General features: G+C 34.0%; 1 protein-coding gene across 3 annotated transcripts in view; it reads right to left on the bottom strand.

Moving 5' to 3' along the window:
• The window catches only part of HSPA4L (heat shock protein family A (Hsp70) member 4 like), a 50086-nt gene that overhangs the window by 12627 nt on the left and 23221 nt on the right, over positions 1-14238 (bottom strand). For 2 of the 3 annotated variants that reach the window (XM_037058568.1, XM_037058570.1), the window contains 7 exons: positions 12368-12612; positions 12167-12243; positions 10884-11035; positions 10315-10421; positions 7985-8118; positions 5960-6159; positions 2500-2595 (listed from right to left, as the gene is read on the bottom strand). In XM_037058568.1, the coding sequence (XP_036914463.1) occupies positions 2500-2595; positions 5960-6159; positions 7985-8118; positions 10315-10421; positions 10884-11035; positions 12167-12243; positions 12368-12612 (1011 nt within the window). The remainder of the gene's footprint in view (positions 1-2499; positions 2596-5959; positions 6160-7984; positions 8119-10314; positions 10422-10883; positions 11036-12166; positions 12244-12367; positions 12613-14238) is intronic. The other variant, XM_037058569.1, reaches the window with a different exon arrangement.

A 14238-nucleotide genomic window follows, 5' to 3' on the forward strand; every position in this document is an offset into this window, starting at 1 on the left:
AATGGAAATTTCTAAAACTAATAATAACGTAAAGTTTCTAAAACAACTGTCAAAGAAACAGGGAGAAAACCAAGGAGAGTGGGATCAGGGGATGACTGGGGTCAGAGGGAGTGCTGGGGGGAATGCAGATACTACACTTGAACAACAATAAAAACGTAAAAGTAAAAAAACGGATTGAAAACTAATTTCGGATAAAATAGAAAAGTAAAATGAACAAAACATCTAACCTACTACACTTCACTTGAAACTACGGTTCTGGCCCTGACTGGTGTGGCTCAGCTGGTTGGGGCATAAGCCTGGATTGCGGTTCAGTCCCTGGTGGAGATGCGTATGAGAAGCAACCAATCTGTGTTTCTCTCCCCCTCTTTCTCCCTTCCTTCCCCTCTCTCTAAAAACAAATAAATAAAATCTTTAAAATACTACTTAAATGCTGACAGTAATTTATACTCTGTGTACACACTAAGTCTTTCGACATAAAAAGTACTGAGCTGGAATAATTAGATACCACTTCACACCCACTAAGAGGGCTGTAATACAAAAAATGAACAATGACAGGAGTTGGTGAGGATGTGGAGAAACTGGAACCCTCATTCATTGCTGGCAACACTGTAAAATATTGAACTATTTTGGGAAACAGTTTCTCAAAATAATAAACATAGACGTAACATATAACCCAGCAATTCCAGTCCTAGGTACATGCCCAAGAAAAATGAAAATACAGATCCACATAAAAACTTGGACATGAAAAAAAAACCAACTTGGACATGATTGCTCATAAGAGAGTTATTCATAATAGTCAAAAAGTGGTAACAACATAAATGTTCATTAGCTTATGAACAGACAGATAAAATGTGGTATGCATCCATACAATGCAAAATTATTCAGCTATAAATGCGAATGAAGTACTGATACATCCTACAACCTGGATGAACCTTGAAAACATTAGTGAAAGAAGCCGTTCACAAACAATCACATATTGTATCTACAGAAAGTGTCCAGCACAGGCAAATCTAGAGAGACAAATAGATCGTGGCTGCGGGGGCTGGCAGGGAGAGGGCTGGGGGAAAACAGTGACCACTAATGGGCACAGGGCTTCTTTCTGAAGTGATAAAAAATGTTGTAAAATTGATTGTGATGATGTCACAAAAGTCTGAGTATATTAAAAACCACTGAATTGAATTAAATGGGTGAACTGCATGGTATGTAAACTGTATCTTACTTAATAAAGTTGTTAAAGGCAAAAAAAGTGGGTAAAATTAAAAATTTAGAAAAAGGAGTTGCAGGTTTTCAATTAATTAAGAGCCTAGGATTTATAACTGAACCTTAAAACCTCTGGGAAAAGAATCTATATGGCTAACCCACACAGAAAAAATTCTGTTCAGGTTAGGAAAACCTATTGAAGATGACAGCTTAGAGCAGTAGCCATTTTTATCTAGGTGATTGTGGTAGGGTCTCTCTCTTCTTTCACTGGCAATGATATAATTTTTTAAATTAAATTTATTGTGGTGACATTGGTTAGTAAGATTTTATAAGCTCCAAGTACACATTTCTGTGATACACAATCTGTATGTTGCATGGTGTGCCCACCACCCAAAGTCACATCTTACGTCATCATGTATCTCACTCCCTTTATCCTTTTCTTTCTACCCACACCCCTCCCTCTGTTGTTTGTGTCTGAGTTTTCGTTTGTCTTATTTATTCATTTGTTGCTTTCAGTTTTATATCCCACATGAGTGAAACCATAAGGTTTTTGAATTTTTCCATCTGACTTATCTCACTAAGGATGAGAAAGGAAAGGATGTCTTAGTAAAACGACGACTCTCAATAACAGTTGTTCATCCTTTAAATTTTTACTTTAAAAAATATTTGTTTTTGCACAAAGGAAAAATATGATATGCGGCCAAATGCTTACAGTAGTAGTTAACTTTGAGATGCAGGGTTATTGCTAATTTAAGTTTTCTTCATTTGGCTTATTCCATTTTCTGTTTTCTCTGAGATTGTATGATTTTTAAGAGTTTTATTTATTTATTTTTAGACAGAGGGGAAGGGAGGGAGAAAGAGAGGGAGAAAAGTATCAATGTGTGGTTGCCTCTCATGTGCCCCTTACTGGGGACCTGGTCCACTACCCAGGCATGTGCAACTGGGAATTGAAAGGGTGACCCTTTGGCTCCCAGGCCAGCACTCAATCCACTGAGCCTCACCAGCCAGGGCAAGACTGTATGATTTTTAATGAGGAAAGAAATGACCAAAAAACACATTTTTTCTGACCCAAAAGTTTATTTTACCTATAGTATTATCAGAGTTCATTCTTTAAAATATCCTCTATAATATAAATTTTTGAAATGTATTGATTCTTGTCTACATGCTTTCTATACAGTTAGTTATTCAACAGTAAGAATAAAAATATCAAGTGTATTGAAAGCATGAATTATAAGGTAAATAGATGAACTTGAATTATCAATCTCAAATAGACACAACCATAAAAACAGGAAAGCCAACCTTTGTTTTGGCTCCTGTATGATCAATCTCCTCTTCCGGGGTGTGCTCAGCATGGCATTTTTGATGACCTTCTTCTTGGTCAACCTGCATTTTATCCTGAAAAGAAAGTGTGTGATTGATGGTAATATTCATATTGTATTTACATTTTAATAAACCACATCTTAGAGTTCAAGCTTGTTTTGAACTTTGTGAACATAGTAAAAGAGAAGCTCATTTTTCCAATGAGAATAACTACAAATAACAGGTAATTAAAATGAAAAGATCTATTTGGTGCTGTGAAAAAAAAACTCGTTTCATTTATCTTTGGCCAAAATGCCCCTCTGCAAAATAAATGGAAAATTTTCAAGTCAAATTCACAAAAGTAAACTTATGATAAAAAAATGTTAAACATGACATGAAGAAAGTAAATAAAGCTACAAACAGAATCACAGATGAAGAGCAGGCTGACAGCTATTGTGGCAGGGTGAGGAGTTGGAAGGATTAAGCAAAAAGGAAAAAGGACTCATGGATGTAGACAATGGGGTGAGGGGATATAAAGGGCATAAGTGGTAATGAAAAATATAATAAAAATGTTTTAAAAAGAAATAAAAATATGAAAGCACAAAAATATTAAAAAAGAAAAATGTTAATAAATAATGTGGGGAAAAGATACGCATTTTATGTATCACATAAATTCAACTATATCTTACAAACGTAGAAAAATACTCAAGGAAATACATCAAAATCGTCCAAGTATTTGTCTCTGAATTATTACAACATAAACTTGAAATGTTTTTAGTGTCTAAAAGACAAACTTCCAACCAGATAAGAGTGCCAAAATGGACTCTCCACTTGGCAAACAACCCTAAGTATTAGATTTTTCTGGTTTTTCTTTTTAAAAATTTTTATTTATTTTTCTTTAGAAGGGAAGGGGAAAAGACAGGGAGAGAAATATGAATGTATGATTGCTTCTTGTGCATCCCCTGCTGGGAACTGGCTCCTGCTGGGAACTGGTCTGCAACCCAGGCATATTCACCCTGATGGGGAATCGAACCATGATCTTTTGGTTTGCAGACCCGTGCTCAATCCACTGAGCTATACCAGCCAGGGCTGTTTTTTCTTAATCTTATTCTCAACTATCTTCCCAAATAGAAGAAAGCTTAGAATTCAGGAAGCAGCATAATTTAGTCCTTCTAATATATCTAGAGTTAAGCACATTTGGAATACTCAGAGGGCTATCTTGAATAAATGCTTATTTGTGCCAAAGAGAAAAACAAGTTGGAAGTATTCTTTGTTGTTAAAAGGTCAATTACTTCTGATATTCCAACTTCCCCCACCTCTTCCAACTCTACAGTTTCTCCAACCCTGTGAGTGAGAAGAGGTGAAAAAAGTGACAATGTGAGTTGAAGTAATGTAGGAAGACACAAATACATTAACTCTATTTCATGTAATACAAAAAAAAATGCTGCCAATTAAATGGCCAAAATGCTTTGTCACTTAGCATTTTCACTTTATACTTATTCAAAGAGCTCTTCTACTGTGTGCGTATTTATATACCTAAAGGAAAATTAACCAAATAAAGTGGCTAAGGTGGTTCTAAAACTTCCCATTCAGAATCCAGTGTTTCTAAATCAGTCAGTTCAGTTGTTAATGTCTGCATTTTTCTATATAATAATGCCCTTTCTGCCATAAAGACCATTTGTTTTAAAAACTGCTCCAGTGTGGGCCCCTCATTTCATTTTCTTATGCACTACTGATAGCTACTCTGCAAGTTTTATGATAGTGTTTTCTTTACCAGCAGTCAGCAGATGCTTTCATACAACAACCAGAATGTGTATTCCTTCCCTGAGTGGTCAGTCCTGACACAACTCGACTAAAATGTCAAGGGGCTGCAACTACCTACTCCTGCCATTAGGAATAACAACTAAGTTCACACTGCACAGGTGATGAGAATGTCATTATTATTCCCAATAGCAATAGTGAGTATATATATAGTCATCATTGGCAAGACCAATCCAAATTTCAGGTACATTAAAAAGAAACAGCAAATCAGAAATGCTAGGGAAGCAGAAAATGGGTGCTACACTGTTCTTGTTTTGGTGCCCAGGATTCACTAACTTTACAAAGAGAAAACTAAAGTCTCAGCAGAAAAAGTGAAGGAAGTAAAATGGTTATAAAGAACTCATTCTAGAAGGTATACAGTGTGCTCTCAATTTTAGTAAAAATTAATCATAATGGATAAATTTTCATGTCCGCCGAAAATTATGAATTATAAGAAAATTAACTTTTTATCCATTATTCTTGTTAATTTATGAAAAAATGACTATCTTCATAACACATTAGGGCATTTCTTTCTCAATTCAAGTGATGAAGACATAACAGCAAAATAACACACAGGTAGAATGAAAGAAAATGTCATGGTCCTTAAATGCAGCACTTTTATTTATTTTTTTTAATTGTTTTTTTTTACAATGATGGTCCCTTAAATGCATATCCTAAATAACATATATCCTTAGGGAGAAATACTCTCAAATGCAGCACTTTTAAAGAGTCGTGGTAGAAAGATGATCTAATGTGGAAGATTTTACAGTAGTTATTAATGAAAACAGACAAAAGACAACCTTTATAAGGATGAAATTGTCTTGAAATTGATTTTTAAAATCCATTATATTTTTTACAGTTGACATACAGTACTATATTTTCAAGCGTATAGCATAACGATTAGACATTTATATAACTTACAAAGTATCACCCTGATGAGTCTAGCACCCATTTAACACCAAAAATCCACTCTTAATATGCACAAATACATGAAAAATTCAGGGATCACTAATTAAGATGAAAAAAAATCTCACAAAGAGTGTGCATTACAAGACGAAAACGTTGTGTAATGGAACATAATCATGTTCTCCTGAGATTCCTCCATCTATAGTACACCAAAAGTACATACAGTGTTAAGGTCACCAACTCTTTCATAAAGAAACAAACTGTCAAAAACATGTATTTTAGTGTTACTAAATGCACAGCACATTCTTCTGCCAACTGCCACAGGCATCCCGTGAGCTCTGAAAAATTCTTTACTAAGCATGTATTTTTGATTTAAAAATACACGTGTGTATGTTTCAAAACTTATCACTCTGAACTGGTTTTATCTGTAAACTGTACAGGCTAGCCAGAGTACATGGTTTTAATGGAAATGAAGAAGGACTGAAGAAAGATGACTTCAAACACATAAATGCATGTGCTCCAAATAACACTATGAGAGATGCAGAGCCTATGAAGTCTGTTACAACGTCAAAGAGTACAGCATTTCAAATAGAAATAGTCTCCAGTGCTTTTATTTAAAAAGTTTATACTGATTCCCACAAGAGAACTTCAGAGCAAAATCTGAGTGGTTAATGTTTTCAACTACTAAAGTACTAGTAATGATCAGAATACTGCATATTTTGTTAGGGGAACTTGAACGAGAATTTCTACATACCACATCATCTTTGCTTTCATCCTTAAATGAAGTTTCTGTCTCCATAGGAGCATCACTGTGATCCCCTTCTATATTTTGCTTCTCAATTACTGATGCACTAGCAACACTGAAGATTCCATGGATGTTGATGCGAACTTTAACCTTCACTTTGGAGCTATCACCATCAGACTGTGGAAAAACATTCTGAATAGTGAAGCTCCCTTAAAGAAAAAAGAGCTTTGATTAGTATGTGGGCCTCAGATTAACTCATTCTAACTAATTTGTTAAATTCAATAATTTGACTATCACCTTTCCAATGCTGGCAAATAACTGTCAGATTATTACCATATCCAGATTAACTATTGTGGGACAGGCATTTTCCCCAGATCATCATTTTCATATCTTAACAAACTTGGTATTAATACTCAGAAGGGTTAAGCAACCTGCTCCAAATCAATCATCGATGCTAGGAGAAAGAGTTGGGATTTTAACCAAGGACAATTTGACTCAGAGCAACATAAGTTTTAAGTACATTTTATAATATTGTTTTATAACAAAATTCAATTTCTGGGTTTGAAAATTAAACATAAAAATCACTCCTTTCTGCTACAAGCTTTGAAAAATCATAATCATCTTGGTATTTCATAAATAAAGCAATTTTAAACTTTTCTGGATTTTTCCTATCGCAAAACTGCTGTTATCCATCCAGTCACTAATTCCTACAGAGGTCATATTAATTTTTCACTTCAAGAAATCTACTAATGTTTCATTTTTAAAAAATCTCAAATATATAATGATATCCATCATGGAGAGAGAATACTAGGCAGAAAAACTGAGTAGTAAACAATCTAGCTGATTTTGTTGTGGGTTGACTGTGTCCCTCCCCTAGCCCCACCCCTAGCCCCACCCCATTCATACACGAAGTCCTACTGTCCAGTACCTCCGAAGGTGATTTAAAGACACGGTCTTTACCAAGGTCGATCCAGTTAAAATGAGGTTATCAGGATGGGCTCTAATCCAGTGACTGGTATGTTTATTTAGAGACAGATACACAGACAGTGGGAATGTCAGGCAAACTGAGACGGCCATCTATTACATGCCAAGGAGAGAGGTCCAGAATGCATCCTTCCCTCACAGCCCTCAGAAGGAAGCAATCCTTGATTTCAGACCTCTACCCTCCAAAATGTAAGACAGAGTTTATTATTTAAGCCACTCAGTTGTGCTACTTTGTTACAGAAACCCTAACAAGCTAATACCTCCTTCAATAATTTGTATCTACTGATTTAAATCATGTATTTGAGCCTTGGCTGGTGTGGCTCAGTGGACTGCGTGCCTGCCTGTGAACCAAAAGGCCACGGGTTCAACTGTCAGTCAGGGCACACGCCTGGGTTGTGGGCCAGGTCCTCAGTTAGGGATGTGTGAGAGGCAAATGATGGACGTTTCTCTCCCTTTCTTCCTCCCCCGTCTCTCTAAAAGTAAATTCATAAAATCTCTTAAAGAAGAAAGGAGGCATGTTAAATTTAAAATAAATAAATAATGGACTTGAAATATTTATATCATCCCCTTTCTAGCCTGCCAGTAAAGAAGTACCTAGAGAATCTTACACCTTAAAAATTATTCTTTCTCTTTTAAATGATAGAAAATCATGCTTGTTTTGTATCTACTAAAAAGATTACTCAACTACAGTCTCTCATTCTCACTTTCATATTAATTCAATGATACTCATTTTGTTAGTTGACAACAAGGTTAAGTTTAAAATCAGAATATGTAATCATATCCTGAAATCATGGCAGCACAATTTCAACTCAATGATTTACAGTTTTTCCATAAAACATAATCCTTACCCAAACCTTTCAGGCCAATTACAGAACATTTTAAATACAGATGTCAAAATGAATTAAAAATGCACAAACCTGCTGCTATACCAGAAATAAACTCTTTAAAATCTGTACTTTAAATATCATCTTATTTTTTCCTTGATTCAAATATTACCATGTTATTTATGGAAATAAGAAATTTGTGAAAAAATTTTTTGAGTGCTCTTACCAATTCTTGGGTCAGGATAAGGCACTTCATGTATATTAGTATAGAATGCTTCTAGTTCAAAGGGTTCCTTCTTGTGAAAAGTGATGACTTTTGAGAATGGGGCAGGATGGTTCTTAGAGAATACTTCACATTCCCTAAAGTGGAGTGGGAAAACTCAGTTCAAAACAGACAGGAAGTTGCTTATGAAAATAATTACAGCCTCCATCTCATTATTAACTCATAAACAGCAATCATAAAGACTTCTATGTACACAAGTACAAAAAAAGAAACTGTACTACAAACCTGACAGGTTTATGGCTTAATGTTTTTAGAATGTCTTACAGTAATAATTCCACAAAAAAGAAAAGAATTATTGATACCTGAGAACAGGTGTATCCTTAAGACCTATACATACAGGGATTATGTTTTTGCTCACATCTGAGGACCAAATCCTACCCACTGGTTTCCAAAATTCATGTCCTATCTAATCCTTTTTATTCTAACTTATTTAAAAAGAAACTTGTATTTGGAAATAATTTCAAATTCACAGATAGGTGCAGAAGGAACTAGAGGTCAAGTAACACTCGTATGCATCTTTGACCTGGATTTGCTACTGGTAACAGTGCATCCCATTTGCTTCATCATCTGAGTGCACATACACTGTCTGTCTGTGTTTACATGGTTTTCCTGAAAGAACTGAAGGTGTCAGATACATTTATGGTCCTTTACCCCTAAATACTTCGATGCGTATTTCCTAACAGAGACATTTTCCAATATAACCACAGGGCAACTGTCAACTATAAATTTATACTGATACTTTAATCTATGATCCAAATTTCAATTTTTTCAGTTGATATAATAATGTCATTTGTACTATTTTCTTCTTTCCAGTACAACAAATTTTTAAAACTTACAAAGCAATTCCTAATCCTTAAATAATGTAACAGGTTTATAACTATTGTTTATAGTGTTGCAGAAATACATAGTCACTCTTTAATACATAGCATTATCCTATTAATTATGCAAGATTTGAAAATTTCATATTCATGGATTTTTTCCCTCTGTCCAAGTATTCAAGAATCTACCACCATTACTTTCTACTTTCTAATTGTAGTCACTACAATATATTTAATTTTTAATTTAACTCTCCTATGTTTTCTTGTAATTTGTTTTTCTAGATCACCTATACCTTTAACTGAATTAGCTTAAAGAAAGTATTTCTTGCCTCAATATTGACATAAAAGGCATGCCATTTAAATGTTCTGCAAAACATTCAGATCAGACTGATAATCCATATTTTTGAAATTTGTGCAAAAATTTCTATTTCTTGGGGGTGTGGATGTATGAGTATATAGTATATTATATAGAACAAACTTTTAAATGCAACTTCAAAACCTAAATGAAAGTTTACTTTATTGTATAAGCTATCTTTCTGAAAATAGTAAAATAAAGTATAAATTTTACTGAATTTATAAATTATTTTTATAGATAAGCCAGCTATTTAAATCCTAGGTAGTTCATGGAAAAGAAAATATAAATTCAGTAAACATATGAAAAGAATATAGTCTATGATAGTTGGAAATACAAATATAATGACATAGTACCATAGTTTTACTATTAGAATAGTAGTAAATTTAAAAGTATAGGAGAAAATAAGCTAAAATGGGTAATCTAAGGCACTGTTAATAGGAATATAAACTGATAAATCATTTTAGTGAATAATCTGGCAGTGTAAGTTAAGATAAGGTCACACTCTGACTCAATTTCACTCCTATACAGTTATCTTACAGATATACCAAATATTACTAAACAAGGATGTTTCTAAAAGCACTTCTCAAAACAGAAAGAATATAACTTTAAAATGTATCGGTTAAATTAATTATGGCATATGTATTGTTAAAAAAAGTTATTGTCTGTTGGTGAGGAAAGGTAATATAAAACATATTTTAAAAAGCAAGTTGCACCGGAGATACAAAGACAGACGATCAATGTATGCATTAAAAAGTGCATGCTTTTATTCTTTGATATTAAATATTGCATAGATACACTTAGCTGTTAGTAATGCTCACCTCTGCAAATGGGCTAAGGAGAAGATGGAGTAAGACAAATGCAGTTTTTTTTAATTTTTATATTTCTATGCTATGATTTTTATTAGAAAATGAGAATGCTTTACTTTTATAAAATATACCATTATGATTTACATATCGTATATCATTTTTATATTGTTTTTTCTTAGATTTCATGTAATGTGTTTGAGAACTTTAAGAAGTGTAAATTCCTTTAATTTACAAAAGTAGGTTCAACTGGCTATTTATGACAAGCTCTAATCAAAGCTTTATAAAGTAAGTTACCCAGTTCCATCTTCAAAAGAGGTCTTCCATCTTAATGTGATTGAATAGGGCACAGTGTCCGTTATGGAAAACTCACGCACTTTAAATGCTGGTGAGAGAATCGCACACTGCAAATAAGATGTACACCATATTTAAATCAAGGCACACAAAGTATACCCTAGGTTACCCTTGATAAAATTGCTTCATAAAGTCCCTATAATAAAATTGTTGCATTTAAAAAATTACTGCTTAATGGTAACTAGTTAAAATTTAAAAGTGCCAGAGTACTCTTTCTGTGACTTTACAAAAATTAATATATTTTAAAATATCAAAAGAAGAGTTTTTAAAGGGGAATAAACTTATAGGCTTGTAAAATAAAAATGTTCTTTTGGTAGCATTATAGAGACATACTGCCTTATGATAGTTTAAAAATACAAAGAGGAAAGACATAAGACTTACTTTTCAGGAATAATTTCAATTTATTTTTAGCCTTTTGACAAATGGTTAGAACAGATAATATTTAAACTCCTTGTAGGCCTATCACCATGTTTCCAGTAAAATACCCATTAACAAAAGACTAATAGGCATACCTGTAATGCACATCCTCTTGCAACAGCTTCATCAGCATTTAACGTGGTGCTTATCTCTTTAAGGAAGAATTTAGTAATTTGTTCCTTCACTGCAGGAATTCGTGTTGCTCCCCCTACAATTTCTATACTACTTATGTCTTCACGTTGTAAGTCTGGAAAGCAAAATGTATTTAATTGAGAAAAATAAAATAATCTTTTACAACAATGTGAAAAGTTGAACTTGCGAAGTACTTTTTCACAAAGTGGGTTTTTTCATTTGCTCAAAATAAGAATAAAAGGTGAAATTTAATAAATACCAATTATCTATGTGTTGGGCACTGCACTTGGTCCCGATGATGGAGTGGCAATAAAGACAGCACCTCATAGGCTTTAAAGTGACTCTCCCGAGCCCTTCAATGTTTTAACTTCCACCTCAAAAATCCCTACAGAAAGTAATATTTTTAAAGGACAAAATACACTTCTTTCCTTGGAAATAGTTTTCAATTTTAACATTTTTTCCTACAGAAGCTACTTTTCATTAGTCACCAAAAACTTTAACAAAAAGCAACCATGTCCCCATTTCTACTTTATTTTCATTCTTAGAATCTTGTAGACACCTCAGACTTTACTAGTATTAGTTTTATGATGTAAACAATATAAATCAGTAGTTCTTAAAAACCTAGATTTCTAGTGCCCTACTTTTAAGAATAAAGAGTTATAATCCCCTCTTCTAAAATGAGAAATACAAATCTTTAAAAAACACATTAAGTTTTATAATTTTTACCATTTCCTGCACCAGCAATTTTCAACATTTTTCATCTTATGGCACACACGAATTAATTACTAAAATTCTGTGGCACACCAAAAAATACATTTTTTTGCCAGTCTAAGAAAAAAATACCAGAAAGCTATCATTATGTTGCCTGTTGTCATTGTTTTCTTTGACAATCTAAGGGAAAAGAGGTGCCTTTAACAAAATAGTCAGTTACTGCATGTGTTGAAAACTCTCGAGGCACAATGACTGAAAATCGCTGTCCCAGGACAACATGGTGACTGGGGTGGGGGAAGGTGGGGAAGGAATAAATGGTCATGAACAGAGACTTGACCTTGGATGGTGAACACTCAATACAGTGTACAGATGTGTTGTGGAATTGTGCACCTGACACCTGTATAGTTTTGTTAACCAGTGTCACCCCAATAAATTCAATAAAATAGTGAAAAAAGAGAAAATCACTGTCCTGTATCATTCATGTGAATAATGCCATGGTGCAGTTTTGACAATTAGTCTAATAATCTCCACTTACTAGCTTGTTCAATTACTGCTTTTAATGGTGGTTCAACTCTGGCAAAGAGGGGAGCACATAATTGCTCAAATTGAGCCCTGTGGGAAAATCAAACAAAATCCGTCATTTTGAGATCTAAAAATTGAGCACATCTTCTCAAATAACAGAATCTAACAGTATAAAATGAGCAAACACTTTTCCAATTGAAAACATACACGGTACCTGTTCATTTTACTAGAAACATCAAGGTCATTCATGAAACACTCAATGTTCAGTGGAAGATCTGAGGCATTCGCACTCATTAGCTTCTTTAGTTTTTCACATTCCTGATATAAACGCAACAGGGCCCGAGAGTTCTCTTTCACATTTATCTTATATTTGGTCTTGAACTCATCACAGAAGTAGTCTACTAAAGCCTCATCAAAGTTCCTGCCACCCAAATATGGATCAAAGGTAGTAGCCAAGACCTATTTAATTGAAAACCAAAAATGAATTTTCAGAAAAATAGATGCTTTCAAACAAATAAACAAACCTCTTAAAATCAAAATGAAAGCCAACTTGTCAAAAACCATGTGAGGGCCAATTTTGAAATCACTTATACTTATTATAATTTATATAAGCCAACATATTTACCCACTCTGAATTAACCTGCTTTAGGTTACAGATCAACATATAATTTAAGAATAATTCCAGTTCTAAAGTAACTGAGCTATAACTTAAAACTTTACCATTACACATCCTCTGACTCTACAATAGCACTGAATAGGTAGGCAAAAAAGTTTAACAGAACGAAGAAATAGTCCTAAGCATGTAACCAAAAACAAGGCAGCCAAAAACCTGATCCAAGGATTAAATCTAAAACACTATAGTGTAACTGGTCAATTTATAGACCAGAGATTAGGCCTTCAATTATTAAAAAAAAAAAACAACTCAGCTATTTTTATAAAAATACAGAACAAGCAAAAGGATACATGAGGTCAAAAAGGAAAAAAGAGCTAGGTGTGAGGAAAAGAGACAAGAATTAGATATGATAAAGCTTCTTGAGCGATAAAGCCTACCTAGCAACTGGGTTGAACTTCAACACGAGAGCTCTGGAGATTATAGGACCAAGACATCTAATCTCTCTCTAGAGGGCAGAGGCCAGAAATGACTACTTACAAAAGTGACTACTAAAAAAATCCCACTGTTTGTGTGTTTTGTCTGGTAAACATGATGGTTGTACATGAGTACAATCTGATCAGGATGTCTTCCCACAGACTTCTCACAAGGTCCAGTATTATCCAAAATGAAGGTAAAACTGCTTGCATGCAATTAGTGCAAATGGGCATCCTTTTGGAGGGAGGACCACAGCTTCTCTCAAATGTTCCAACGTCTCTATGATCTCAAAATTATAGATCACTCTAAAGCACAGGTCCCCAACTCCGGGGACCTGGGCAGGTACCAGTTAGGAACCAGCAGCAAAGCTCACCTGACCTCCCCCCCCCCCCCGTTAAGGAAAATTAAATGTTCTTTTAATTTTCCTTAAGTTAAAATGCAAGACTACCAGGGATTAAACCAATTTACCGAAAACTACCCCACATTCACTTGAGTCACCTCCACTTACTTTTCTGATTACAAGAACATTATAGTAACATAAACTGTAACATAGAAGGCTCTAAAACGTGTTGGATCACCCAAAACAATTCATCTTCCATGTGAATTCTACACATGTGCACAATAGAGAAAGAGAATGTGTACCTCTGGATAAGATAATCAATGTAAAAATGAATATAAAACCAAACACAAACTACAAGAAGGTAAGCGCATAGAAGTAAATGATGTCACTCTGTAGAACATTTTGATTAGGACTCCAGGTGCAAAAGTTTCTAAAAACAAAAGAATCATTTTATAAAATGTTTCCTAAGTATATTTAGAGATGAATATATAAATTTATACCCCATGATAGCTGATGTAACACCAACGATACAAACAGCTAACACATATTATATTATTTACTATGTGGCATTCTAAGCATTTTATATACATTAACTCATTTTGTGCTAAAAAATTCTGAGATTGTTTCTTATATTACCTTCAGATGAGAAACTTGAGGC

This window comes from Sturnira hondurensis, unplaced genomic scaffold (genome assembly GCF_014824575.4).
Source record: "Sturnira hondurensis isolate 20B ecotype Veracruz unplaced genomic scaffold, ASM1482457v3 Scaffold0010128, whole genome shotgun sequence".
Taxonomy (NCBI): Eukaryota; Metazoa; Chordata; class Mammalia; order Chiroptera; family Phyllostomidae; genus Sturnira; species Sturnira hondurensis.